This window comes from Leptidea sinapis, chromosome 3 (assembly GCF_905404315.1).
Source record: "Leptidea sinapis chromosome 3, ilLepSina1.1, whole genome shotgun sequence".
NCBI classification, from domain to species: domain Eukaryota; kingdom Metazoa; phylum Arthropoda; class Insecta; order Lepidoptera; family Pieridae; genus Leptidea; species Leptidea sinapis.
The window spans coordinates 7,097,159-7,125,140 of record NC_066267.1 but is presented as its reverse complement, the minus strand read 5'-3'; the positions used below and the strand labels follow the sequence as shown (position 1 = coordinate 7,125,140).

The 27,982-nt window shown below is 33.9% G+C and overlaps 2 protein-coding genes across 2 annotated transcripts in view; both read right to left on the bottom strand.

Annotated features, from left to right (window-relative positions):
- Positions 1-2,354: 2,354 nt before the first annotated feature.
- On the bottom strand, positions 2,355-4,334 carry LOC126979484 (cytochrome c oxidase subunit 6A, mitochondrial-like). The gene is made up of 3 exons (XM_050828809.1): positions 4,166-4,334; positions 3,910-4,058; positions 2,355-2,565 (listed from the first exon to the last, which is right to left on the bottom strand). Exons 1-3 carry the CDS (start codon positions 4,254-4,256, stop codon positions 2,479-2,481), a joined length of 327 nt encoding a protein of 108 aa, XP_050684766.1. The 5' UTR covers positions 4,257-4,334; the 3' UTR covers positions 2,355-2,478.
- Positions 4,335-8,521: 4,187 nt separating this feature from the next.
- LOC126979438 (serine/threonine-protein kinase S6KL) overlaps positions 8,522-27,982 on the bottom strand; it is a 111,774-nt gene continuing 92,313 nt past the window's right edge. Inside the window, exons 8-10 of the mRNA XM_050828742.1 lie at positions 11,095-11,168; positions 9,625-9,814; positions 8,522-8,672 (exon numbers count right to left, since the gene is read on the bottom strand). Of these exons, the coding sequence (XP_050684699.1) occupies positions 8,559-8,672; positions 9,625-9,814; positions 11,095-11,168 (378 nt within the window). The 3' untranslated portion in view covers positions 8,522-8,558. The remainder of the gene's footprint in view (positions 8,673-9,624; positions 9,815-11,094; positions 11,169-27,982) is intronic.

The following is a 27,982-nucleotide window of genomic DNA, read 5'->3' as shown; positions in this document are numbered from 1 at the left end:
CTCTTTAGTATTTCCCTACAAACTTTAATATCCTATTTCATCCTCATGTAGGTCAAAGTTTCAAAAAAGCTCGAAAAAAGAAAAGATGTTTATAAATTACTACTTATCAAGTGCCGTAAATACAAAGTTATACATTATTAGTCATATATTATATAATACACATAAAACCATGTTTTATCTCCGAAAATGACGAATTCCCAAACAAACTTCCATCTTCTATTTCAACCCCTCCATTTATGTCATTTTCCAAGCTCTAGTCTATCGCTGTATTAAATTTCATCAAAATCGGTTCAGTGGATTAGGCATAACAAACAAAATTACATTTATAATATAAGCAGGGATGTACCTACCTATCAAAGTAATGGATCTTTCACTTAAAGACATCCGATTTAGGTACCTACTTGAAAATTTTCACATATATCAAAGACTAATGAAAATAATAAAATTAATAGTTACCTACATTTCATATTTTTTTCTCAAACATGCATGGAAATATGTTCATTTTTTTCGAAGAAAGGACACGCGATGTATCATATTTTCGGACAAAGAAAATCAAATCCATTGCAGGAGCGTTTTTTGAATTTGGAACATTACAACGCTCCTGCAATGTTGTATGAAACGGTGTGCAGGGTTATCATTCTTGGCATAGGTACCTTAGTCTCTTTGCGATTGCCTGACAGATGATAAAAAAAAATTGGCGGCAAAGCTGAAAAATCGTCTTGATTTGTTATTTACATACCTACATAATAAATATAAATTTAATAATAATTAAAATGAGTTTTAACGGTTCAGAGAGTGAAATGGAGATTGATTGTACTCCACCAGATTTAAGATCAGAAGCCAAATTGCCAATGGAAAACCTGCTTCCTGCGAAGTCAAAAGAAAAATACATGAAAGTATATGAAAATTTTATGAGTTGGTAACAACGAGAAAAAAGTGAACATTTTCTGTGAAACAGTATTTTTGGCGTATTTTAATGAGATTTCTAAAACTAAAAATCCATCAAAAAGCCAAAAATATTATGGGCAATTTATTCCATGCTGAAATGTACTGTTGATGTTAAAAACGGCATATACTTGAAAAATTATGGGAATTTAACTACTTTTAATTTATACTATATATAAAAAGTGTGTGTTTTATATTCCCTGTATTATTCTGAGAAAAGCACTATATACACACTATATATGCCTCCACGCGAAATGCCAATTGCCTGTCTCATATTTAGTGAAGGCTAACTCTGCCTACTTCCCGGCCTTTGCAATAATGTACAATAGTCTTAATATAACCAAGATCATTAAAAAATATATTTATAATGGGTTTATTTTTTATGCCTGTCTTGTACAACCGAGTGCACTGCCGGCCAGCATGCTCTCAATCATCACCAGAGGATTAGTGGTGCTTAACTTTTAGCCAGGTGTACACAGTTTTTTGAGAAAATGAATGTGACAATGTAGATATGATTAGAATGATATTTGTAGCATTTATTAACTCCGAACATGGTGCATGACACAATCTCTCTTGCACTATAGGACCCTATCGTAGTAGCAGTAGACACTAGCATAGATTGGCTGGTTCCACCATCAAAACATCATCATGCTAACACAGGCTCCACAAAATTGTGCACAATTTTGTACCAGAGGTATGTAAAATATGCTCTATTGCTTGGTCAAGACAATTTTAAGTCCATCAGGAATATCATAGACAACTCCACTGTTGCAAGGTGATGGGTGTTAAGTAACTAAGGCTGAGATCTATAGCCGAGTGTAACGGACCGTGAAATCGACTTTTGCATTGGACTGTCTTAGCTAAGCTAAGTATAATTTCGTAAGTAGAGTCTTAGCCTTAGATTAGAGTGGACTCCCAATATGTTGTAAGAATCCATGTTAATCTAGAAGTGTGGTGCCATTTTTTGATAATTTTTCTCACACAATTAATAGTACTGTGCCCTCCCATAAACGAAGGAACAAATAAAAGAAGGCTTTCTGACACTAAAAGATTCTGTAACATCCAGTTCTCTTGCAGGACCTCAGTCACATTGTCGTGGAGTGATGGCTTTTGAACACTATGTGGAAAACAACTGCATGTGCCACAGTGATCTTCAATATGATTGTTGTGTGCATAAGTATTGTTGAGTCTAACTGTGACCTTACACATAGGTGCTTGTTGTCACATGCACAGATTAAAAGCCCTCAGCTGCTTCTTATGACATTCATAGGCCTGGAACATCCCCATTCTTTCTACTGTCTAAATTTTGTACATAATTTTTTCTGTTAACATAATTTGCATACCATAATAATATGGGTCCTTGGTTTACTACACTGGATTAACCTTTTAGAAACCAAAAAAATATGATGTATAACAATATGCCTACATAAATATTTATTTAACACATAATTCTAGTTCAAACATGTTACTTTCAGATTTATTCTCTTCACAATAACACTTCAAATTTCTAATACAGACATTTTAAGACTAAATTTAATGATCATCTTCATATCCAGTTGGCAATGCATTTACATGAGGGTTGTGGAAGAGAGACTTCTGGCCATCACCCCATGGGAAACGCTGAAAAAAAAATTGAATTTTTATATTAAATATTTTTTTTAAAATTTTAGATGAAAAAAGGTATACCTTTGGTAGTTTTGATAGGTTTAAAACCATTAGACGGAATACTTCAAAAAATTAAGGAACTATCATAGGACAACAGATTTTATACTGACAGTTAAAAAAAATCACAACAGCTTTTTTACTTCTTATATACTTGACACCTCAACACTGTATTAAAAGTAAAATAACTATGTAGTATTTTTAATGTAGTTCACCTCTTGGATTACCATTAGTAATCTCAGGAGTGCTACAGTAGGCCCCTGAGATTTATTATTATAACACGAGAAATAAGGGATTTCTTGCAACTAATTCTAGTAGGCTTCATAAGATGCATAATAGCTTTAAGGGTAAATGTATACACTTCTATAATAAAGTCCCAGCCACTGTTCAGGCATTATCTATAAATAAATTTAAAAGTTTTATAAAAAATGGCTCTGTCGTAAATCCTATTACTCCACTGCTGATTATCTAAATGATCGGACAGCCTGGGACTAGATTGTGATTATTTTATAGCGATAGAAATGACTGTACAATATTGATTATTTTTATTGAAAAGAGTGCAAAAAAAAAATGCTGGGAGAGTTTCTTGCGCCGCTTCTTCTCTCTCAGAGTGCCATTTGTTTCCGAAGCGGTAGTAGTATCTAGTAGTTATTAGAGATGACATCAAAAAGAATTCTAAAGGAATCAATTTTGAGGAAATAAATGCCTTTTATTCCTTTTTATGCCTTTAGGGTGATGCAGGTACACAGTTTTCCATGTCATATTGACACATAAATATTGCAGTTAATTCAATAGTTTGGTTGTATGTGGAAGAAAGATGCTTGAAAACTGCACTGTGGAGGAACTCTACACAATCAGGGGGTGAGGATGACACTAAAGTATGTGGCATGTGGTGCAATGGTATTTTGGAATTGTATTAAATATCTCTTCGGACTAGAACCACAAAGAAGTAAGTACAACTGCTGCTATTAACACTATTCCTTTGAATTGACAAGATGGCACGGCCAGTAGTGACTCTTAGGTGTCATATTCAATAAAAAATAGAGTCCATAAATAATTAGGTCAAACAAATGCAACCAGTAAAACAGTCTGCTTTAGTTTCCAGCTTTAAAAATGATAAAATAGGAAACGTAAGTATAATTCGAAATACATAGCATTTTCTTTAAGGTGTTCTAATCATTGGTCCAAGAAACCCAAAGCACTTAGAAACCCAAAACATTTACCAAGTCTGTGTGACCTAACAATTTATATTGTTGAAATGAATAATATCTTAAAAATGTTTAAATAAATACTTTCACTAACCTTTGTACGAATACGCAAGTACTCATAGGGAATGAAGGGTGGGCGTTCATGGTGTGCTTCTTGGTGTGCAAGATAAGCATTCAGCATACCCAAACCAACGGCAGGGAATCCCACAAAGAAGGACACATTCCTCCAGAATTTCCAACCACCTGTGTCGAATAAAAAACCAATCAATAGTCTCTTTCAAATAGATAAGAAACCCCGAAGTACCTAGGTTATATCATTACATAATAGACTTGTAAATAAATAAACTTACCACCGTGGCCACCAGCTGTTGCCGCATGCGATGCTAAACGAGCATTTTGCTTAGCATATTGAAGAGCAGCTCTTTGAATATATAAAGCCATTGCAAATTATTTTGATAAATACTAAGTCGAGTAGGTATCAAATCAATAAAATTTTCGTTATGACATTTGACAAATTGACTGTGACAATTGAAGATTCACATCTTTTTTGTTTTAGCTACCATTATGCGGAAAGGCAAAAGGTTCAAGTCTATACAGCCATTTCTTCCGCGTTCTTTATGGTTTTTTTCTTTAAAGGTCTTCGCAAGTCAAGTCCGATAAAAAAATTTTTAGGTCGATGTCTTCTGTTTTTTTAAACTCATAGGTACACCGATACAGTCTAGTGAAACTCTCTAAGAAAAAAACGATTCACTCGATTGTATGAAACGGATTGATAGATTGACAGATTACAGCTATAATCTTGTAAAAAATGGAGATAGCTGAAATTGACTGCGTTTTAAGCAACTGTTCGCTTTCAAACTTAGCCGGATTATATTTCTAATCCAATCGCCATTTCGTAATTACTACTATTTTAAACTTATGTCAAATGACTACACGTTTCATACTTAAATAAATTTCAATTTTTACTTAGGTAATCCCGCCTCTTATTACGAATTATCTACATCCTCTTTGCATCGATTTGTAATGCCGAATCGAAGTCTATATGTATATATCTGGCTGTATGAGCTTTTGACCCCTTTGCCTGTCCAGATGGACGAACAGAACCAAAAAAAAAGTCTCTAGATATATTATACGGCCATAATATCCTTTGTAAAAATTAATATCATTTCTGTGTAAATAACATTTTTAGTCCAACGAGTTTCTTTTCCTGTTTCAGATTTTCAGTGTTATGTTTCAAGTCAATGTCATGTCGATTAAAAATATATGATCAATGAGTATAACAATTTACAATTTATTAAATTACTGCAATACTATTACTTAATACGTAAATATCCATATCCCTACTCTGTGCTATTAGCTTCTAATTAATTAATAACTATACCCACCTCACTTTGATTGACCACTTGAATGTGTTTTTTTGTTACACCTGTTTGGCTGACTTAAATGCTCACTACAGCCAGAAGCAATTAATGATATACGTTTGTTTAGAAATAAAAAAGTGTTTATCTCTCAAGCAAAGTTTTATTCCTATTTACCCCGCCATTCCTACTTCCCCCCTATAAGAGCATACCAATTTATAAAAATATTAATATTAACAAGAGAGCCAAAGAGAGCCACAGAACTTCAGATAGAAGGCCGAAGCTTAGGATAATTCAATAAATATGTTATATTATTTACAAATATTTCAAATTCGAAAGAATAAATCTTAAATTGCCAGAAAGCAATCCCCTATTTGATAAAAGCGGAATATTATCTGATGATTTATATAAGCTAAGTAGATGATTAATTATCACAATCATATCAAGTACGGCATTCTTAGAATATATTTTGATGAAGACTTTTGGGTTCGTTTGAATAACAGATGTTGCAATTTTGAGATGGAAAACGTTTCATCCGATGAAGATAGACTCATTGTATTGTATCAAAATATTTTGATTTGATGTCAAGAGCTTGAGCAGAAAATAATCTGGGTTTATAAGTTTTATTTTTAGAAATATTTATCTGTTTCTGTTAATTACACTGTAAGGTCAAAGTTGGAACGAGTAAAACCGTTATATATGCTGCCTATAATAACTTTTAAGCTATTATGAAATTTGTAAAAAGTGAAACGTACAATCGTAGTTTTCTAGTATCATAATCACTTCATAAAAATGATAAAAAAATTACCTATATTATTTATGCATATAAAAACGTTTTTGCTTTTAATATGATCAAGTGGATAAGCGTCCTTCTCAAGCGTGGCTGCTCTCAAGTGACTGTAGAAACGTATGCTATTTTTTTAATTGCTAGGTTATTATAAAATTTTAAGTTGAATAATCCTGTTAGAAATAGAGGTGAAACCATCGTACAAATCACGCAATAGTAAGTGTTCACCACAGTCCACACTCACTTCCAACATCAGATATATCAGATGAACGTTGCCGGCCTTTTAGGTTTACTTCATGCTTTTTTGAAACCACCTAGTATTGATCTCGAAACTATTCCTCTTCTTTCAAGATATTTATTCACAATTTCTTAAATATGAATAGTTTTTGAGTTATTAACTAAAAACAAAACGCTGTTTTTTTCATCTGAATTCGTTAGTAAGTAATTGAAATTTTTGTATTCTAATACATACTTACTTGCGATCGAATGAGCCATCGCTCATATTTTTGAACTTGTAGTCTAGAAGGTGAGTTTCGAGCAACACCGCAATTGATGATCTAATGCTAAGAAAATTGATAATGTATAATTTTAAAAACCGATTTATTTTAAGCCATTACAACGACATTACAAAATTGGCTTCGCTTATAAAAATGTGAAAAAAGAAAAATTATAATGGAGCACGCAGATATTGCCTGGCACGGGTAAACTTTTTGAAAAAAGGCAAATAAATATATTTGAAATAGGGACAAAGTTGTAGTACTGCAGAAATTACAACCAAATTCTGGATAAAAATCTAGTGCGCCCCACATTGTACCGAAAGCGTAGACTGAGTACCAGTCACATATGGAAGTAATCGCTGAAAAACATAGTCGGTACTTAGATAGCCATCGTATCATTTCCATTAATCAAAGGATTTTTTTTTTCCATATACTAACCAATATCTTTTATCGTTATTTAAATATTTAGATAGTCAATTTAATTTTTTTTGGGTCATACAGCCAAAAATAACACAAAATTCCTGCGATAGCATACCTACATTGATAATGATATTAATGAACTTGGTTTAGTTTGGGCACTATTCATTTAATAACAAATAACTTTAAATTCCAATTCCTTGTTTATTTCAACCAAGTTTTCAAGAAATCCTTTCCCTTTCACAAAAGTTGTTTAAACTCTCATGTCTATTAAAAAGTCTTAACTAGCAATTAAAAACATGCATGAAACAGAATCGTTATTGTAAGAGAGCTACTATTATCGTATTAATAATTGATTAATAATTTTCAATTGTTCAGAATTTCTAATCCATACAATATATATATATACATATACATGCAACTATCGATTTTAAGTCTGTTCTATGAGAATAATAATAAAAAAGAAACGATTATAATTTATACAATAACCTATTGCCTACTGCTTGCGTATGAGCTGTCTAAATTGTAATCGAGGCAGCCATATTTAGTTCCCAAATCAATACACGTTATTTTTATCGTAACGAATATCTATGGTTTTATTTATCATTGGTTTCAAACTTGTCAGAGTAATAGTGTGCTGTGGTTTCAACACTCTACCATCCTCGGAACCATCATCACTCGATGTTAAAATCGATCACAAATGTAAACTTACCCCCTTATTCATAATGGTCCGCTAACTTAAAACAGCCGCTAAGGAGTGTTTTTTCTGAATCTGACTTAGGTCAATAGAAGAAGACAGAGTGAGAATTAGCAATGCTTTAAGTTAGCAGACTATTATGAATAAGGGGGTTAAAGTGTAGCCCTCATTAAAGTAAGTATTACTCTCTGGTGTAGTATATAATCTAAGATATAGAATACTATACCGGAATACTGATACTGGGTCTCGAAATCTCCAGCGATTGCCAATTCCGCGGTTATCTGGAGGCCAAAGCCAAACTTTCTTCCTACCATTCTAGCGCTCTTGTAAAGCGCAGGTCCGGCCACTCATGGAGTATTGTAGCTGTAGTAGCTTTCATCTCTGGTCTGGCGCACCCCAGTATCAGCCATTTGACCGCGTGCAACGCAGAGCAGCTCCAATTGTCGGGGACCTAGTGCTCTGTGAACGGCTGGATCACTTAGCGTTGCGTAAAGATGTCGCTTCACTGTGTGTCTCCTACCGCATTTATCACCTGATTTCTGCCGTCGAATTCCACCTTCGCACGACACGCCACAACGTAGGATATCATCCCCACCATCTGGATGTATGGTGGTCCTCCACAGTGCGGTTTTTAAGGAGCTTTCTTCCACGTACTACAAAGCTGTGGAATGAGCTTCCTTGTGTGGTGTTTCCGGGACGATACGACATAGGTACCTTCGAAAAAAGCGCATTCACCCTCCTTAAATGCCCGCAACGCTCTTCTATGATGTTGCAAGAGAATGTGGGCGGCAGTTATCACTTAACACCAGGTACGCTCGTTTGTCCTCCTTTTCCGTAAAAAATAAATAAAATTAAAAAAATTTGCTCTACTTATTTATTTACTATAAAACTGGACGCATTAATTTCTCCATAGTCCATCCCATCTCAGTAAACATAGAAATAAAAAGATGTTTAATCATAAAATTGTATATTGAATATCATTGCAGATTATACTATAGATAAATCTTGATCAAATGTTGATACTAGATCCTCTAGCACGTCCCGCGTACAACTTTCTTCATTTTCTTTTTGTAATTGGACCACGATGTGCTTTGGAGAAATCTGAAAATTACAATAATAATTATAACAATTTATATCTTATCGTATTTTACTGTAGGAAATCATTTGAACATGAATTCTCAGTAAGTAGCAAGTAATTAAATATACAATTGGCTAGATGGTAAAATACATCAGAAAAAAAAATCTATCGCATGTTCTTTAGAAGCTATGGGCACTAACACAAAAAAGCAGATTATCTCCATTTTTTGTTAATTGTGGTTTATGTATAATAATATTATATATTTTATTTTATAATAATTTGTTTTAGTCCATTTGAAACGTGTCACCGTAACCCTAAATAACAAACAATGAATATGAATCACAGTAAAATATAATAACGCAATTGCCCCAAATATTCAAATAACACTTTTTTTTCCGAACTATGAATTTAACATTTTCAAAATATATCGACTTTGAGAGAGCCTCCTGAAAAAAAAATTTTTACCAGACTGCCTGGCAAGTGCCATCAAAAGTTGGCACCTTTTATCATGATTTATTCATCATCATCATTTTGGTTGGGTTCATACTAAAAAAATATGGATAAAAAAATAAAAACCTGAAGTAGGTTGAGGTAGATTTTATGGCAATCCAGGTTAATTAGCTAAAATGTTTTTGATACGGTCAGACTCTATGGTATAGAATTATGATTATGATGAAGAAAGATGTATTGTGGAGTTTGGCAAAAGTTAGGCTTTTATCAAAGTCAACCAGATGAATTAAAATAACAAAAAATGCTGACCTAGACCTAGCTCAATGACTTAATTTTCGTTTAAGATTATTCAAATTAAAATCTGAGAGGAATTTCAACATTTTTATGATAAGAAATTTTCGAAATGTGATAGGATGAAATCTTGCGGCAGGAACCAAGGCAAACATCTCTTAGGAACCGTGAGACAATCCCAACGATCTAGATTAAAAAAAATTATATATATTATAATTATAGATATCCACTAACCTTTTTTTTCTTAATTTGCTCAAAGTTATATCCTAAATAAAAAGCGGTTTGCTGCAGCTGTCTCAGCGACCTTAACCGCAGCTTGGGGTCATATTCCAGTAGCTTCATGAGAAGACCGCGCGACGCCTTACACAGTGTTTCTGCGTTACTCGGTAAGGTACCTGGCTTCACTACAAGTTGGACTGCAGAACTAAAACCATATACACAAATTGATTCAATACACAGTCTTGGAGAAACTATATCGCACGTATATGCAAACTGCAATGAACTTCCTTTCCAGGAGTTTCCAGATCAAAACGACACGTGCAAATGCTAGATGAACTAGTGACAATAGCTATCCTTTAATCACAGAAAATATATATTTTTATTCTTAAATTTTTATTGGTGGCTAGGCTTATTATCACATTCGGCTGTGTGGTGTGGGAAAATAAGACATCGAACGTAGCGGTGCAACTATATCTTACAAAACTGCAAAGATCAGAAAGAAAATCCTGCCTTGGAGATGATATTATATCTTTCACCTCTGCATATAGCAGTAACAATGGCCACCAGAATGGCAGAATCAGAATAAAAAATAACGGGATTAGAACGAGGATATATTTAAGCCAGCTTGACCTACAGCTGCTGGCAAAGTGCTCACCTGGTTTATGTATTCCTCCATTTTGCTTTGAGCTTAAAAACAGCCTAATTGTTAGCAACAAGGTAAGCTACTGCGATGCTGCGGTAAGCCTAGATAGTCATACCATTAATTGGTATACGGTGGCTTCAGGACTGAAGCCCGTATCGGTGCTGAAGTCTTTGGCCCAGCAATCAAATACCATGAAGCCTTAGGTAAAGTAGAAAGTATACGCACTTCACAGGTGAACCTCGACAGGAATTGCTATAATGTCAGATGGCCAAGCCTCAAGGCACCGACGTCCTGCACAATAACTTCACGGTTAGTGTGGGAATGCAGAAGAAAACTGAATATCCTCTGCCAGATCAACAGAGTCACCATGGCCTGGATACTAGGGCACAAAGGCATAGTAGGTAACGAGATAGCCAGACCCATATTGTGGTGCCGGAGAATCTCTTATCTGCGATTTCCAAAGGAATCAAGAAATGGTGGAAGCAGCCTGTTACTCCTACGCCTCTTTAAAGTAATAGGTCTTGAGGATATCATTTAAACTTCGGAACCAGTAATGGCACACGTTCCCTAGCCAGCAGCCTCGGTTGCTACATTTTATTTTTAGGTATAAGAAGTCGAGGGCAGGCGCAAGCAGTGATCACAACAGATCATAGGATTTAAGTAATAATTTTTTAAGATATTATTAGTCATTTTGTAAGATATAATTTCTACTATTATTTTGTATGTGATTAATTGGTGATATGTTATATTTATAATCTCTGACAGAAAGACGTATAGACAGAAAGCAAGCCCTACTAAAAAAACAGGAAAGAAGCACAATGTGCAATGAGATAGGTGCTCACCTCTCCTGGTTTACTTCATTAACTATGTCCTTATCTGTGGCTGTGTCCTTGGCTCTAATTGCCGGTTCTGGAAACTAAAAAAAACAATGTATCCAAATGATTTAAGTATTCTTTAGTGTTAATTCCGCAAATATTGTCGTGCCAGATTTTGGCGAGACAACACGTCCTGAGGATGCCTAGTGTAGAGGCGAAACACGTGTCGAATTGTTTTAAAAACAAATATTGGCGGAATTAACACTAAAGAATACTTAAATCATTTGTATAATTATGGATTTCCGCAAAGTAACGCCTAATTCAATAAATTTTCAAAAAACAATGTAACCATTGGGAGGCTCCTTTGCACAGGATGCTAGATTATGGGTACCACAACGGCTCCTATTCCTGCTGTGAAGCAGTAATTTTTAAGCATTACTGTGTTTCAGTCTGAAGGGCGCTGTAACTAGTGAAATTACTGGGCATATTATGAGACTTACACTTATGTCTCAAGGTGACGAGCGCAGTTGTAGTGCTGCTCAGAATTTTTGGGTTTTTCAAGAATCTTGAGCGGCACTGCAATGTAATGGGCAGGGGGAATCAATTATCATCAGTTGAATGTCCTGCTCATCTCGTCCCTTATTTTCATAAAAAAAAAAACAATTTTGTTTGACCAATCGTAAACAATCAAGCGTGACCAATCAAAATCTGTCACATTATCGGGCTGTCATGTCGATTATAATATATGTTAGTATAATATTAATAAGTGTATGGATGTGACTAAGGTAAAACAATCCAACTCTTTTTAAACAATATTTGTGGCAGCTTCTGTTTTTAAAAGTTTGCCTCGCACACAAATTCATAGGAATTATAATGTGCGGAGTTCATTCTCTTTGATAGGAATCACTTACACTCGCTTCTTGAAGCAATGTCCTGCTATTATGTGTGGCTGGTAAAGTAAGGAATTACCTGCATGCACCCTTACATAGAATTAAAACCCTCTCACAGTGAACTAAGTTCTATTGCTAATATTTAACATTAGATGTTTTATTTTGTGGCAAAATATTCTTACAATAAAGACTGACTTCAAACATTAATATACTATAAAAGAAGGTAACTAAAAAGTAATAAATAAGCTAGGAGCTACAAACATACAAAAAAGCAAAAACAATATATTCTAGAATTGAGAAACGCCTGTTTTCGAAGTCGGTTGAAAAGGAGAATGTAAAAAATAAGTTAGTAGTTAAATTTTGATAGGCCCTTGTAGGACCGAGTGTTATTTTAATATTTAAGTTAGTTAACGTGGCAAGCTGTGACAATTAAAATATTTGTTAACATGAGTTATTATATATAATACGAGCTGATCCGGCAAATGTTGTTTTGCCATATGAATTATTTTAATAGTTAAACCGTTTCTTGGAAATTGCAACATTACTTTATTTTTTAAATAAACGTAGCCTTAGTTACTCCTTATTACATCAGCTACCTGCCAATAAAGCCCCGTCAAAATTGGTCCAGCCATTTCAGAAATTGGCCGGAAGAAACAGACAGACAGACAGACAAAAGTTTTAAAACAAAATGTTGTTTTATGTATGCACCGTATATATATTCATAAACATGTAGTAAAAAACGGTTATTTCAATATTACATACAGACACTCCAATTTTAACAGACGCTGTTCTGTCAATCCAGGTTTATTTTAATCCGACACCGCCAACAAATATCGTTAATATATACAAAAATGAATTCTAAATTTAAACAAATTATATACTAAAGCCTTCCTCGAGAACCACGCTATCCAATGGTGAAAACAGCATTAAAATCGATGTAGTTATTTTTGAGTTTATCGCGAAAAAACAGACAGACGCGGTGGAGGACTTTGGTTGTATAATATTTAGTGATTCGCGCAGACCCTAATTTTTATTAAATAAAATCAGAAAACAGCCTTTTTAATGATTAATCGGAAAAAAGACCCGTGTAAACATACATATGGATTTATATTGTTTAATGTTTTGTTCTACGTACGAAGACATAATGTACATCGTAATTCTCATAACAGGCTCACAGTGTTAAGAACCTTACGTGTTTTTGCACGCGATACTATTATACAGGCGGGCTAATATTACTCGTCTGCCGCTTTATCAAAAGAAAAAAGCTCGCAGCGAAAGGCTAAAAATAAGCAGGTAGCCTTTAATTGTACACTTGGAATTTACAGCACGTTTTAACGATTCTTGGCCCATCTAGATATAATATGCATTCTTGATATTACGAGTTATAAGGCCGCGTGCAGACGACGTAATGCAAACAGCTTAATTTACATTGAATAGACCCAATGATGATCTATTCCATGTAGACAAATCACTACGTATAAAACAAAACCGAAATATGGAACATGCCAAAAGTTTATTGCTTCGACTACTAAATCTATTCATCGCCGCATTTGTTTTAGCTCTTAAAAATATTCTTGGTAAATAAGCAGTAATGTAAAACATTTATTCAGTTCTGGTTTGAATCGGACAAAAACAATTGACACACGACTAAGGAATAAAGTCTACTTACATCGTCTTTAAGCACACCCTTTTCTCTATCAAAATGCGAACGATGTGCACTTTTATCAGTATAGAACGTCAATGAAGGGATCGCTTATAAAACCTTGTAAATAAAATGTATCGAAAACAACATCAAACTTTAACATTAAAAGTGGCTACAAACATATTGAAATGCAAAACTAATCAACCTTATGAGCTTATCTCGCACAATATATCCAACATTAGTATCACCGCACGGTAGGGATGGATACTTAGTCTTAGTATCACTATAATATTCTATTACGTATAAATATATATATATATATTTGGGCGTGGTTTCGTCATGAAGGGTGGATGGGTCGTTTAATTTATTTAGTAAATAGAATGAAGTTTTTTTGAAGGGTCTCCCAAATCATACAATAGCGGGACCGGGTCGGGGAAAGACAGATAATATAGGATTGGTTCAAGTAAAGACTGAAGTGAATGACTTTAGGTCTGAAGAAGACCTAATGGTGTGACAGTAAGAGTGTTTCATATTTAAATGCTTCTAGATTAAAATTTTAAAAGCCAACTTAAAATACCGTGTGCAGATCACGCTGCACCTAACGACAGTGAATTAAATGAGGAAACATTTATTCTGATTTCGGAATACGATTTATTTCAGGCACCGCGGGGAGTGATTTAAAATCCACGAGGATCGCGCTACAGAAAAGACACCAAGGCAGACTAAAGATATTATTTTAAATGTTGTGCTGTGCGTGAAATTACGTATTTTGACGCGATGTCCGGTGGTTTAATTTCGCTACCGATACCAACCCTAACATTGTCTATGAACACTCTCTTGATATTATCTATATGAAGTAGAAGATGCGACTTGGGCCGGAGATTTATAAACAATTTGTTGTTTGAAAAGTGATAACCCTTACTTCGGGGATAAATACACAAATAAAATTTGAAAACAAAATTTTATGAACGATGCAGGACTCGAACTCAACGAACGAATTATAGGGGTTGAGCAGGTTATCAACTGTAAAGTAGATCCTGTAGATGAAGCCGCAACCTAAGAGTTAAATGAACAAAGCCTACAAGATTTTATGACGGTACGTCACTCGAACGGTTAGCTCAGTTCGAAGAGCACTCGCACGGAACGTGAGAGGTCGTGGGTTCGAGTCCCGCATCGGAGAATCATAGTCACAAATACCCCTCCAGATACAAATAATGTTGTGTGACGTGATCCAGGTCTGTTCGTAAATTGATGACAGCGGTTGTGGTGCTAATCAAGTTAGGCGTACTGAAGGAGAGTAGATCGATTAATCTAACAATAACTCTAAACTCCTCCCTAATGATGTCAAACTCCATCTTGGTGACCAATTGAAGTACCAGGGAACCATGATAACAACTCCGTCAATTGATCTTATAGACTAGAGTAGATATACAAATGAATGAATGAATATAAACTTTATTAATAACGAAACCAAAACACACAGAATTATACAATTAAAAAGAGTTACAGAGGATAGAGGAAAATCATAAAAACTTTATAAAAAATATCACAAAAACATTTCAAAAGGAAATATATATATTAATATTATAGTGATGATTTAATTTAAAACTACTGTGTAGCAGTGAATGTTACCAAAAGGAGTTGACTCAGCGTCAGGTGGTGTGGTATAATACCAACATACCACTGATTTTCACCAACCCCTTTTTTATAAAACCTTTCCATTATGTTTTTTTTCTACAATTGATGATAATTTTCAATTTGGTACTACTGTCCAGAATATAGGCACATAAATATTAAGATTCTAGCTGACCCGACAGACGTTATTCTGTACATAATAAATAAAATACTGTTTTTTATGAATTTGTCAATAATATTTCATAACATCAAAAATAATTATTTCGTAGAATATGTTCCCTGTTGTTATAATGAAATTGTTTCACATCAGAACTGTCAAACCGTGCGTCAATAAATTCTCCAATAGAAAATTTGTCCATACAAAACAAATATTGGAAATAAAAATAATTATGGGTCCCAAATCGAAATAAAGACTATCCTCTCTCTCAAGTTGCACTAAACTGCACTCAATAAAGTAGGTAATTAAAATCCGTTCATTAGTTTATGAGTTCACTGGAATCAAACATCGGGACACTGGATTTACATCTATTAAGATTTGTCTCTTTCTCTCCAAAAAATATATATAATATATTCCAAGTATCGAATAAATATAAACAACACTCGCACGACATACTAAAGAGCTTAGCTTCAAGCCGGATCACAGTTGCCATGCGCCGGCGCCGATCCATAATAAATTAACATCAGCATACCGTTAGAATAAACGTTCCTCGATGACCCGACTGCTAATCAAACGCTTTATCAAATCTCAGCAATTAATTTACGAGATATCAAGCACGATCTAATCTTGCCTCGTGTGAAATAGTCGTATTCATAGGAAGTTAAATCGGACGCGATCTGTTTTTAATGGAAATTGGCAGTAATGGCCGCAACATTAATACTTCTAACTGTAACATTAGAAATGGCGGAGAATTAATTCCACCGATTAGATTTTATTAAATACTTAGAAGACTATATTATAATAACATGATAGTTTTATTATACTTAAATCTTTTAAATTAATTTAGTTCTTGTTTCGTATTATCTTTATAATATTAATAATAACATGAATGTTTTATTATAAATATTATAGATTAATTCCTTTTTTGTTTGGTATTTTAAATCAACCTGAATTATTTTGATGATTAGAAAGAAAGCTTCGTCATGAATTTGATTTGATTTGAAGAAAGGATTTGAGCTTTTAATAATAACTCTTAGTTAAAATATTATATGAATTATGAAATTGTAGTATTTTCTTTGATTTACGCGAGTGTTACGCATTAAAAAAAACACTTTTTATAGTAATAAAACGCGTGTAATTGTATCTGTTTTTTGTGTAAAAGTTTCATTATTATTATTAGAACACGGCGTTTCGTTTGAGTCCCCCTTCAAACGTGCTCTGAAAAGGTCACGAAACGACAAGTTAGCTAAAAAATGTTACTTTTAACACAGAGTAGTGATAGATACTATCACAGAGTCTTTAACGCAAAAACTAATGTAAAAACAGTTACAATAACACCAGTTATAATCCTTTAAAAAGTGTTCTATTTAAATATGAAATTGTATTTTCGGTTTTAGTCAGTCATAATATGTACGTGTATTCGACGCCTTATAATTCCTCTGGAGTTTATCATTAACAACGTTCTCCCAAATTCCGTTCTACCATTGCTTAGTAGGTAATTAATCGCTTGACACATGCTGCTCATCAGCTAATAATCTTCTATGCATCCTGCTCAAAGTGATTTGAACGATTTAGTAGCTTAACAACCGTAAGATAATAAGTAATTACTGGATGTTGCCTCGGTCAGGACATACGGTAATTTAAGACGATTTACCTCATTGCATTCACAAGGTTAATAATAAAATAAGTACATATGAATATCTAAAAGACTAATCACTGCAACCGTGAGTGAATATACTGAGGTCATTTTATATTATCTGAGTTAGAAAAAGAATAACACATTTTAAATATTGTAGCTAGTAAATATTTCCTTGGTTTTTATCTACGTTAAAAGATAAGTTGGTGATTTTTTTCTTTTCATTTATTAATATTGAATAGATATCTAATAATTGGTAAGGAAGTCCATTCCTTGAAAAGTCAAGGTTTGACGTGGTGTCTATGATTTTTTACTTTTGTTCTTCTTAAGTGTAAAGTAAATGATCACTGCCGCCGAAATTCTCATGCAAAACCAGAGGAATCAAAGGATCGAAAGAATTGCCGACCGTTTTAAGAAGTTGTGCGCGCTTTGGTTGAACATGGCAGAAAGTTCCTTGAGATCCGCGCTGTGGAGGAACGCCACACATCCAGATAGTAAGCGTTTCGTGTGAAAGTGATCTCCACCGGCAGCAGGAATCTCTCTCTCTTCTCGTGATAAATGCGGTAGGAGACACACAATAAAGCCACATATTTACGCAATGCCAAGTTGAAGACTTTTTCATACTGAGGTTCTGTATATCATAAATAAATAAGGAATCCTAAAGGATCGCTTTGTTGTCTATCTGTCAGTCAGTCAAGCCCATATTTCTCAGGAACGCATGTAGGAGCTAAGATGAAATTAAACATTAAATATGTTCACGTTTCGCCCCTTTATCACTGAAGACACTAGTAGATATCGCAAAGCAAACAATTCAGTCAACCCATTGAGGTGAGGGGACACTGTGACACAACATATTGTGAACAATTGCTACTATATTTTCCTAATATAGTATCTGAAAGTGTACGGCCCTTACTTATTGGAAGCTTGTAAAACAATCTAATTAAACGATGTGGATGTTTGAGCTTAAAATTTCAACACTTTCGCCAATCAAAAACCTGTATGGAACTTCCCAAAAACATAGGCGAGTAACTAAGAACGTAGTTTATTTAGTATACGCAAAATTAGAGGTATTATAACCGGCCAGTTAACACACTCCGAAGGGATTCCAACCATACACCGAGGCAAGCCCTAGACTGGAATCCTCAACTAAACAGCAAACGCGGCCGTCCAAAGCAAACCTGGCTGCGGACTGTCACTGACGAAGCGAAAGACATCGGAAAGACCTGGAGTGAAATCAAGAGAGATGCTGACAACTGACCGTGGTGGAGATGCACTATGGATACCCTCTGCCCCAGCTAGGGGTTACAGGAACTTAACTAAAATTAATTAATGAATATTCAAATCATCTATGTACCATAGGTGTTACGGACAGCCCGCTATGCAACAAATACACGGAGACAGGAGAAACGTCACTGCATGTGCTTACAGGAGCGTGGCCGAATAGCGGGCACAAATTCTCCAATCTCCAGTATCGGTCCCGGATTCCTGCAGCAGTCTGAAAATGCAGCTGCAGGCATCTTTCTGGGTCGGCCTGGGCTGGTTGGAGTAAAAAGATTAACGAACGCACACAATGGCCCAATCAAGAGGCTAAATGTCTACACAGCCCAGTCAAATTAACCAACTAACTAGCATGAGTAAAGAATAAAATACGATTATCTTTATTGATTGAAATGTACAAAAGAACATACAACTGATTAACCGCCATTGATCTCATACCATGGATTTCAAAAGTAAAAGACATATATTATTACTTGATACTTCATTGATTAATCTTTTGTGACAGTTGCTATTGTATTCACAAACCTACAGCCTTGACTTATCCGATTATTATTGTGTAACAAAATTCGAAGCTCACAAAGACGGTCATTAGATTAAAATCAATTAAATAGATGTTTATATATTGCTTATTTATATTTTAATCTTACTACTACATTATCTAGCTGTCAGATTTTAATATCTTCCTTCTAAGCTGGCTGTATGACGCTGATCCTTTGCTAGATGTAGCTAAACGTAAATCCATCCGTCACATGATTGGTTTTAAATAAATATGTGAGTGGTTATATTTTCTTTGTCCTCCTGATCTGAACCTGTTATAATAAATATTATGGTCAGGTTAACGTTGTTCCTAAGAAGGACATATAATGCTCTAAACGACACGCTGATATTGGCATACCGTCTCATAAGCTGGCCGAATAGCAGATAGGTAGGTAGGTATACCACTCATTGCGTCATTGCCGATAAATTAAAAAAAAAATGCATACTACCACGATGTCAATATATAAGTATGTGTGAAACTTCCATTTTCAAAAGTATAAATTCTATTTTCAAACTTTCAAATAAAATGCAAGCAATTAAAACAATATTATAGACAAAGTATTGCGTTAACGTTCCGTCGTACGTAATATATTATACCTACAAATAATGCAAGCGTAGGGAGTCTACTGCCTGTCGTAGGCAGTGACCAGCCGGCGCGCGGGTCATTCCCCTTGACATTGTACCAGTTTTATGTTTACTCATCAATTTTTATATCCACCACACCACATTCTTTGCCTATGTTAATTATAGCCTTACGAAGCTAACATAACAGTTATCTAAATACTTTACTAATTTCAACACGCAGTGAAATGGAATATAAATGTACAAACTTTTTCTGTGATGTTCATAAACGCGACACATGACAGGATGGAATAATTTTAAAATTGGAGTAACTTTTCATTGCATTTATCAATAAGACAGCGAGTGTATAATGTTTAGTATAAACTGAGATATTATACAGAGATAGAATAATTATGGGCAAATAGGTGTAGGTATTATTGGCGATTTATTATTTCTTGCTAGAAATTTTATTTGCCAACGTCATATATTCTATACAGACTAACAGAAAAGAAACAATTATTGGTGTACTGCTGTCTCTTTCTAGAGATACATTTTGTGAGAATCGCTCAGTCTAAGTTATGGAAACATTTCGAAATAGAAATTGAATTCATTTTTGTAACATTTACAATAATTGTTAAAGGTATGTTGTTTGATGGCGTATTTAAACAATTCGAATAACTTATTGTGTTAGAAATATCGATAAAATCGACGAAGATATAATATAAATAAGTTTATAGTAAAATATAAAATATTTTCCAAAATGATTCCCAAAATAAACTGTCTGTATATGAAAAACAGCCCATATAATCAACACTACTGAAAATCATTTGTCTGTAAACTTAATAGATTTTTTATTTAAACAGCTTAAAAGATTGTGTCCTCCAACAACTATCAAAGTTTTTTATGTTTTCGTTAATTTTTGACCTGTTATCGACCCAAACTAATTGAGATTTGGAAAAATGATAAAAAATACCTCTAAACTTTGTCTACAAGAAATAAGGTAAGATTTTAATTGAAAGAGCCTTCATCGTGATTGCAGAAGCGATCCTCAAAGCAATTTTGACAGAGCTCTTTGACCTCTGCCTAAGGCTAATCTTATTGTTAATGTTGTTTGAAACCACAAGCGGTAAACAAAACGACTAATTGTTTGCTTGAACTTGAAGGTTTAAAGGCTTTACGGTACCCTGTAGTGGGGCCGCACACCCGGAATATACTGTGCAGGCTGTTGTCATGACGAAGTAAATGGTAAAACAAAAAAGCGGCCAAGTGGGAGTCGGACTCGCCCATGAGAGAGAGAGAAAAAATCTTTCTCTCATCATTTATACGTATTAAAAAAAAATTCTTACTAGATCTCGTTCAAACCAATTTCCATGGGAAGTTTGCATGGTAATGTACATCATATATTTTTTAGTTTTATCATTCTCTTATTTTAGAAGTTACAGGGGGGAAACACATTTGCCACTTTGGAAGTGTCCCTCGTGCAAATTATTCAGTTTAGAAAAAAAAATATATTAGAAACCTCAATATAATTTTTGAAGACGATATTCATAGATGGTATGACCCCACACGTATGGTTTTGATGAAAAAAAAATTTTTGAGTTTCAGTTCTAAGTATGGGGAACCCCCAAAATTTATTGTTTTTTTTTCTATTTTTGTGTGAAAATGCTAATGCGGTTCACAGAATACATCTACATTACCAAGTTTCAACAGTATCGTTCTTATAGTTTGGGAAAAAGGTGGCTGTGACATGTGTATCGACAGACAGACAGACATAACGAAGCTATATGGGTTCTGTTTTTTGCCATTTGGCTACGGAACCCTAAAAATGTGAACTCTAAAACGACTCTTAACACAGAGATCACAGTATCACGTCAGCGATCGGACAGCCTGCGGCTACATTATGATTAATTAATAACAATTAAAATGGCGATATATATTGTACATTTATATAATTACACAAATAAAATTTAAAAACAAAAGTTATGAACGTTGCGGGACTGGAACCCGCGACCTCTCACGTTCCGTGCGAGCGCTCTTCCACTGAGCCATGTGATATATCCAATGAGGATAATAAATCAAATCAAAATCAGTTTATTCACGTAGGTCACGGAAATGACACTTATGAATGTCAAAAAAAAATATTTTTCTTATTGAATCTACCGCTACATAGTAAAGGGTTGAGTTTGCGCTTTTATATCAAGATTTACATTTCCATCGATTTACAAATCATTTGAATTACAATATAATATGTAAAATGATGCAACAAACAAACTCAAACGTCAAATAGTCAATGTCTTACACGAGTAAGTCAAAAAAGTAAATGTAAATTAATACAAAAGTTATTGAGTACAGTAGCTGCATCATCCACACACACCGTAAATAAATAAAGGTATTCAGTGAGCATTTTATAAGCGATTATATATAATAAATATATATATATATATATATATCCATACATATATATACACACAATAACTTTTAAGAATCTGAAACCGAGTCTCCGGCAACAGGATCATCCTGCCACCACAAGCAAATATATGGAAAAAGTGGGAAAACATCCCGTTTATGTTAAGATTTTGATGATCGACGATGATACGAGAAGAACAAAACTAACCTTGAACTAAACTTCTTTTAAATTTCACCTCTATCTATTTTACTGAATCGTTTAGTGTGCGACTACATTTAAGAAGACTGCTAAAGAAACAATTAGTCGTAAAGTTTTCTTATTATTTCACTACATATCGGTTTCCCGTAGAGTAAACGCGGAAACAATAAAGTCATTATGTTTAAGATGATTCTCAATAGCATTACAATCACTGATTTACCATGTAGTTACCGATCGGTAACAACGTATAGATAATGCATGAAATCACATCACAATCACAGTTATAATAAAAGGCATAAAAGGCATTTATTTTCTCAAAATTGATTCCGTTAGAATTCTTTTTGATGTTATTTCTAATTTTGTGATACTACTACCGCTTCGGAACCAAATGGCGCTCTGAGAGAGCATAAGCGGCGCAAGAAACTCTCCCAACATTTTTTACGCTCTTTTCATTGAAATATACAATATTGTATTGTCAATGCTATTGCTATAAAATAATCATAATCTTGTCCCAGGCTGTCGGATCACTTAGATATTCAGCTGTGGAGTAGTAGGATTTACGACAAAGCCATTTTTTAATAAATCATTTAAATTTATTTATAGATAATGCCTGAATAGTGGCTGAGACTTTATTATAGAAGTATATACATTTACCCTTAATAATTAAGTTTCTCACTAAAGAAATAATATAATATATAATAATGTACAAAACTTCATATAGGAAACCTTATTCTTAAATACCTCTAATTATAAAAAAAATTAAGGTAAATTTGACTTTTTTACAGCCATATAAATTGATACACTGCGTAAAATAAATTAAATATAACACCATTTAAGAACCAAATTTTTTATCAACGCTTACAAATATATCATATCTTGTAACGCCACAGCAGCTTATTCAGCAAACCATGCCCTTTTTAGAGTTTTCTCAGCATATCGTTTAATTTAATACCAATCATGGGGAATCCTAAAAAATCTCTGCTCTGCCAGGATATATGTAGTCATGTAAGAAAAGCTATCATAAATAGTTGCATATACAGAATATTGTTACGCATACAAGAATCGCGGCGGCGGAGGAAATAAAACCCATTTGTCGTATCAAAGCTTTTCGACTACACCTCCCTTAAAGCCTCGCCTAGTAACGGAATACTGGGTCTCGATTGGCGATTGCCCATTCCGTGGTCATCTGGAAGGCAAAGCTAAATTGGCTTCGAAGAAGCTGGGCGTAATAAATAGAGCACGGCAATACTTCAAGCCGGCCCACATTCTAGCGCTGTACAAAGCGCAGGTCATGCCACATATGGAGTATTGCTTTCATCTTTGATCTGGGGCACCCCAGTATCAACTAGAACCATGACCGCGTCCAATGCAGACTGCTAGAAGTATCCAGGGAATGGCTAGATCACTTGGCGATGCGTAGAGACGTCGCTTCATTATGGGTCTTCTACCACATTTATTTAAGAATCATACAAACATTGCAATTTAAAAAAAGTCTTAACTTATTATCAATCACACAAAGAATATAACAAATCAAAATTTTTCCGCAGAGACCTGAGGGCCTACCATCAACTTTTAATTAGCGATGCGATTCCGATGCAGTTTAGGAGGTCTACTCGCAAAATCGACAACGATATATTCGGAACGATACGATAATACTCCGAATATATCGCACTTACCCTACTCTAACAAATGTTCGTATTCCATATCGTTTATTGTAACCATAGACTAATATTTTGATTTTTTTACGATGTTAGAGAGAATGAATTATGCGCAAACCTATAAAAACTAAATATTATCTGTGCTATGTCGCTGTTATGTGTCAAAAGTCAAAACATAGCTTAGGCGCTAAGGACCATGCCAGACTCTGCTAACTGACCAATTTAGTATAATTTACACAAAATGTAAATATTAAAAAATTATATAATGAATACAATATGACCATTTAAAATTGAATAAATAATATCAAACTTGCGGATAATAAAATATAAAAAAAGTAACTCAACCCTTCCCGTCGACTTCCTATTTCTTAGGCGACCATTTGCATTACTTTCTACGCATAAGCGATCAACAAAATGATTTAAATTACTTCGTAGTAAAAAAATCCTGTTGAACTTAAAAAAATATAGAAAAAACCTTACCTATTTTTTTTTATGGAACCTTAGTCCAAGCACAGTAGGCATATGTACATACATATGTTACTGTGTAATACATTGCTAGTATAATATAAATGTATTATATAATATATATCCACAAATAAAATACGACATAAAACATACCTCACACATTTCTGCCCCGAACAAAACCAAATCTCATTTCATCAAATATTATTTTGAACTTTCAAATTAATCTGAGTAGATATATTTAGAACCAGTTGAAGTTATTATAAGAGATGGTAGCCGTTGTAAGTAGATAACCGGATCGAGTAAATATGGACGTCAGCAATTAATGTACATGACATCTATCATGACATGAATATTGTTACTAATAATTATCATTATAATGTTATGGGTGGCGGGTGGTTCGCATCAGCTGGATCTATTTTAGTAAAATTTATTTATGTTATGCAAAAATAACGGCACAACTTGTGGTTCATAATAACTGATATTTCATTATACAGTTCTATTAGGTAACTATAGCAAATTATTAACTAACTGGACATCTTTAATGATTCCTATAATTGTATCAAACAAAAAATTGAGATTATTATGGTAAGGTCTTTGTCGGGTATTGTCTATGAAAAATGTATGGATAGTTTTTCCTACGAGCCATCGTTTCTGAGATATAACGTTTTAAAAAGTTGTAAAAGTTATTACCATTATTATATGCATGAGTATGTCACGTATTGTATCATTTCTATGTATGTTGAGTTATGTATATTGAAATTTTTGAATCCTTACATTTTAAAAACACTGGCTTGTAGCAAAAAAGTACTGACACATTTTTGATAGATAATATTATGATGTACAATTTTTGTCATGATAAAACTTACCGTTTTGCTGAAAATCGCGAAAAGTTTTTTTAATATTTGACCTCGAGTAAATTTTTTTCCATATACGGGAATGATGGGGAACTTAATTTTTTTAATTATAACGAGCTGACCCGACAGACGTTCTTCTGTATATAAAATTAAGTTTATTTTTACATCCTGAGAAAGTTAGAAAGATATAAATTCTAGTAAGTTATTCATATTAAACTATTCTTTCAATTTGATTTCTGAACGACCGGGACACATCAATGGAAAAACAAAATTGTTGTTTTTACTTCATTCCGAGTATTTTCATATTTATTCTATTATTATATTGTAAGACCAAAATTAGCCAAATCGGTCCAGCCGTTCTCTTGTTTTAGCGAGACTAACGAACATTAACATTAACATTCATTTTTATATATATAGATTATATTTTGAACAATTTTACTGATTTTCAGCTTGTTGTCATTTAATGCACCTTCGAATGTCTACATTGACCGGATATTTACAACTAATTATAAATTTAAAGTGAATATTGATAATACAAAAAAGAATATGAATTGTATAGACAAGTATATCTTAAGAATTTGTGTGAGTTAATCTAATCTTATTAACCAAGTTTCAATATTATTATAAATTTATTTTATGTTGTTAGTGCTGTGTACACCGTAACTGCTACACGTACCAGAACAATACATAAATCTATAATAATACCAATGTAAAAGTGTGTGTAATATGACAGTACCTAATAAATAATTTTATCTACACCCATGCTTTAAATCCTCTATTAAAGATTCTCAAACAGTCAGCTTATTGCCAACATTAAAACACCCAATGTTCTAATAACCATTACATCATCCAAAAGAGTGTTGTAATGTTGTACTGAATTTCATAACAACACTCCTATGTTTTTTTTTATCCCTACATGCGCAAAGAGTTTCAACATACAGCCACATTCTTATTGCTCGATGCGTGGTATCTGTATGAATTTCAAAAAAAGAACATTTTCGTTTACGCGCTCTCCACACTCCCAGAACGTCGCACGCCGTAAAAAAAAAGTAGGTTATTCGAATCCCCGCCACTTTACTTCTATATTTTTATTGTTTTGTTTACAAAAACTGAGCGATTCATTTTAAACGCTGCAAAAGAACATTATATTCGAGTGAATTTTAATTATTGCACTATACAAAATGTAAATTACTACTAAAATAAATAATAATTTCATCAATACTTAGTTTATTTGTTTATAATCAGTAATGAATGATATTAGGTAAGTAAGCTTACTGTTCCGGAATCTTTTAGAGGATTCATATTCTGGGTGTAGATAAAGTCTTGTATGCAACTGTTGATAATTAGGTATTAAAACACTCATGTGATACTATTATCACACTCGGCTTCGCCTCGTGAGATAAATCCACATTCGTGTTTTAATACCCGTTATTACACAACAGTTGCATAAATAACTATAAAAAAATTGCGTGCGTACAGAGTACACATGTCAAAAGTGAAACCTGCATTGTGCATGAACCTCCTCACTGCATTTGAAGTCCTGGTACATGTTGCTAGGATGGCAATCGATTTCAACCGCTTTGAAATACATTACTATCACCGCTACCATTCATGTTCTCCTGTTATGTCCATGTAGTAATACGTCGTACGCATAAGGTCAGAATATATTAAGGTATACTCGCGTCATACACAAGACAATCTCTTCTTCAACTATGATCGCCTGGTACCAAAACACCGTATAATGCTTCCTTTCTCATTTTTTCCCACGTTAAATCTTATGAATTTATGTGTCTGTATCTATTTACTGTCTCGCTTTTTCGTTTCATTTAAATCAAAAACACACTAAAGAAGTTTTCACTTCAATAATTTATATTAAAATATCTATATATATAACTGTAGTAGCGGCGGCAATGTGAATATGACGAGAAAATGTGACTGTTTTACTATTACGCGTTTGTTCTACTACTCATTATATCGTTAGGTTTTGGTCTTTTTTGTCACATATCATGAAAATTTCTATCGATGGCTAAAATTAGATGATGGTTATATAGCTGTATTTAAAAGCCTGCCTACAAAGACGAATGGTTGATGTATGATAATGGTTTTTTTTTGTAACATTAAAAGTTGTTAATAGTTTGTTATGGGTGAAGAATGAGCTAGGTAGTTATCGTATCGTATTGTACTTATCGATTTTAATTTAAAGTCCTGCTGACTTTAAATTCAAATCGAATTATATCGGAGGCAGGTTCCACAACACAAAAATAGAAAATAAGAGCGCCTTAGTGGTAGCCATATTTATTGTAATGCCCCTAAGATTTTTTGAGTTTCTTCAAGAATCCTGAATCCCGCGGCACTCCATTGTAATGGGCAGGGCGTATCAATTACCATCAGCTGAACGTCCCGCTCGTCTCGACCCTTATTTTCATAAAAAAAATCGAATGTGACTCTATTTTAATTTCATATGTCGACCTAACTCCATAATGAAAAATTACTATGGACTTAAATTAACGCCCTTGTCTAGGGAATTTAATTTACTAGACACTAAATAACTGCGCTCTAGTGCTCTGTAGCGCGAGCTAATCTTTATGAAAAGAAATTGCAGTTTTGTAGTGTCGTATGAACCATCTTAAAGATACGAGTAGTAAGACCGTAAGCTAGAATTACTAATATTACATAGTAGGTATGCGTCATATTGTCCCACAAAGACCACCTTAAGGAGTCGGTTCTATAGTAACAAAATAAAACAATGTGTAATGATAATTTATAGTACATCCACCTCAGTACCTAATGTATCGTGTAATTGAGTCTACGAACTGATTATTATTAATCAGATGCTGTACCTCGCTAAGGCGGTTCTAAAGATAGGCTTGTGGCTAGTCTAAGCCATTAGGCCTGAATTGATTGTGGTGCTTTCGCGTGGCGGGTGTCGTTATACCCGCGTCTTAGAGTATAAAACAAAAGGCGCTTTATTTAAAGCTTAATTGGTAACGCATACTT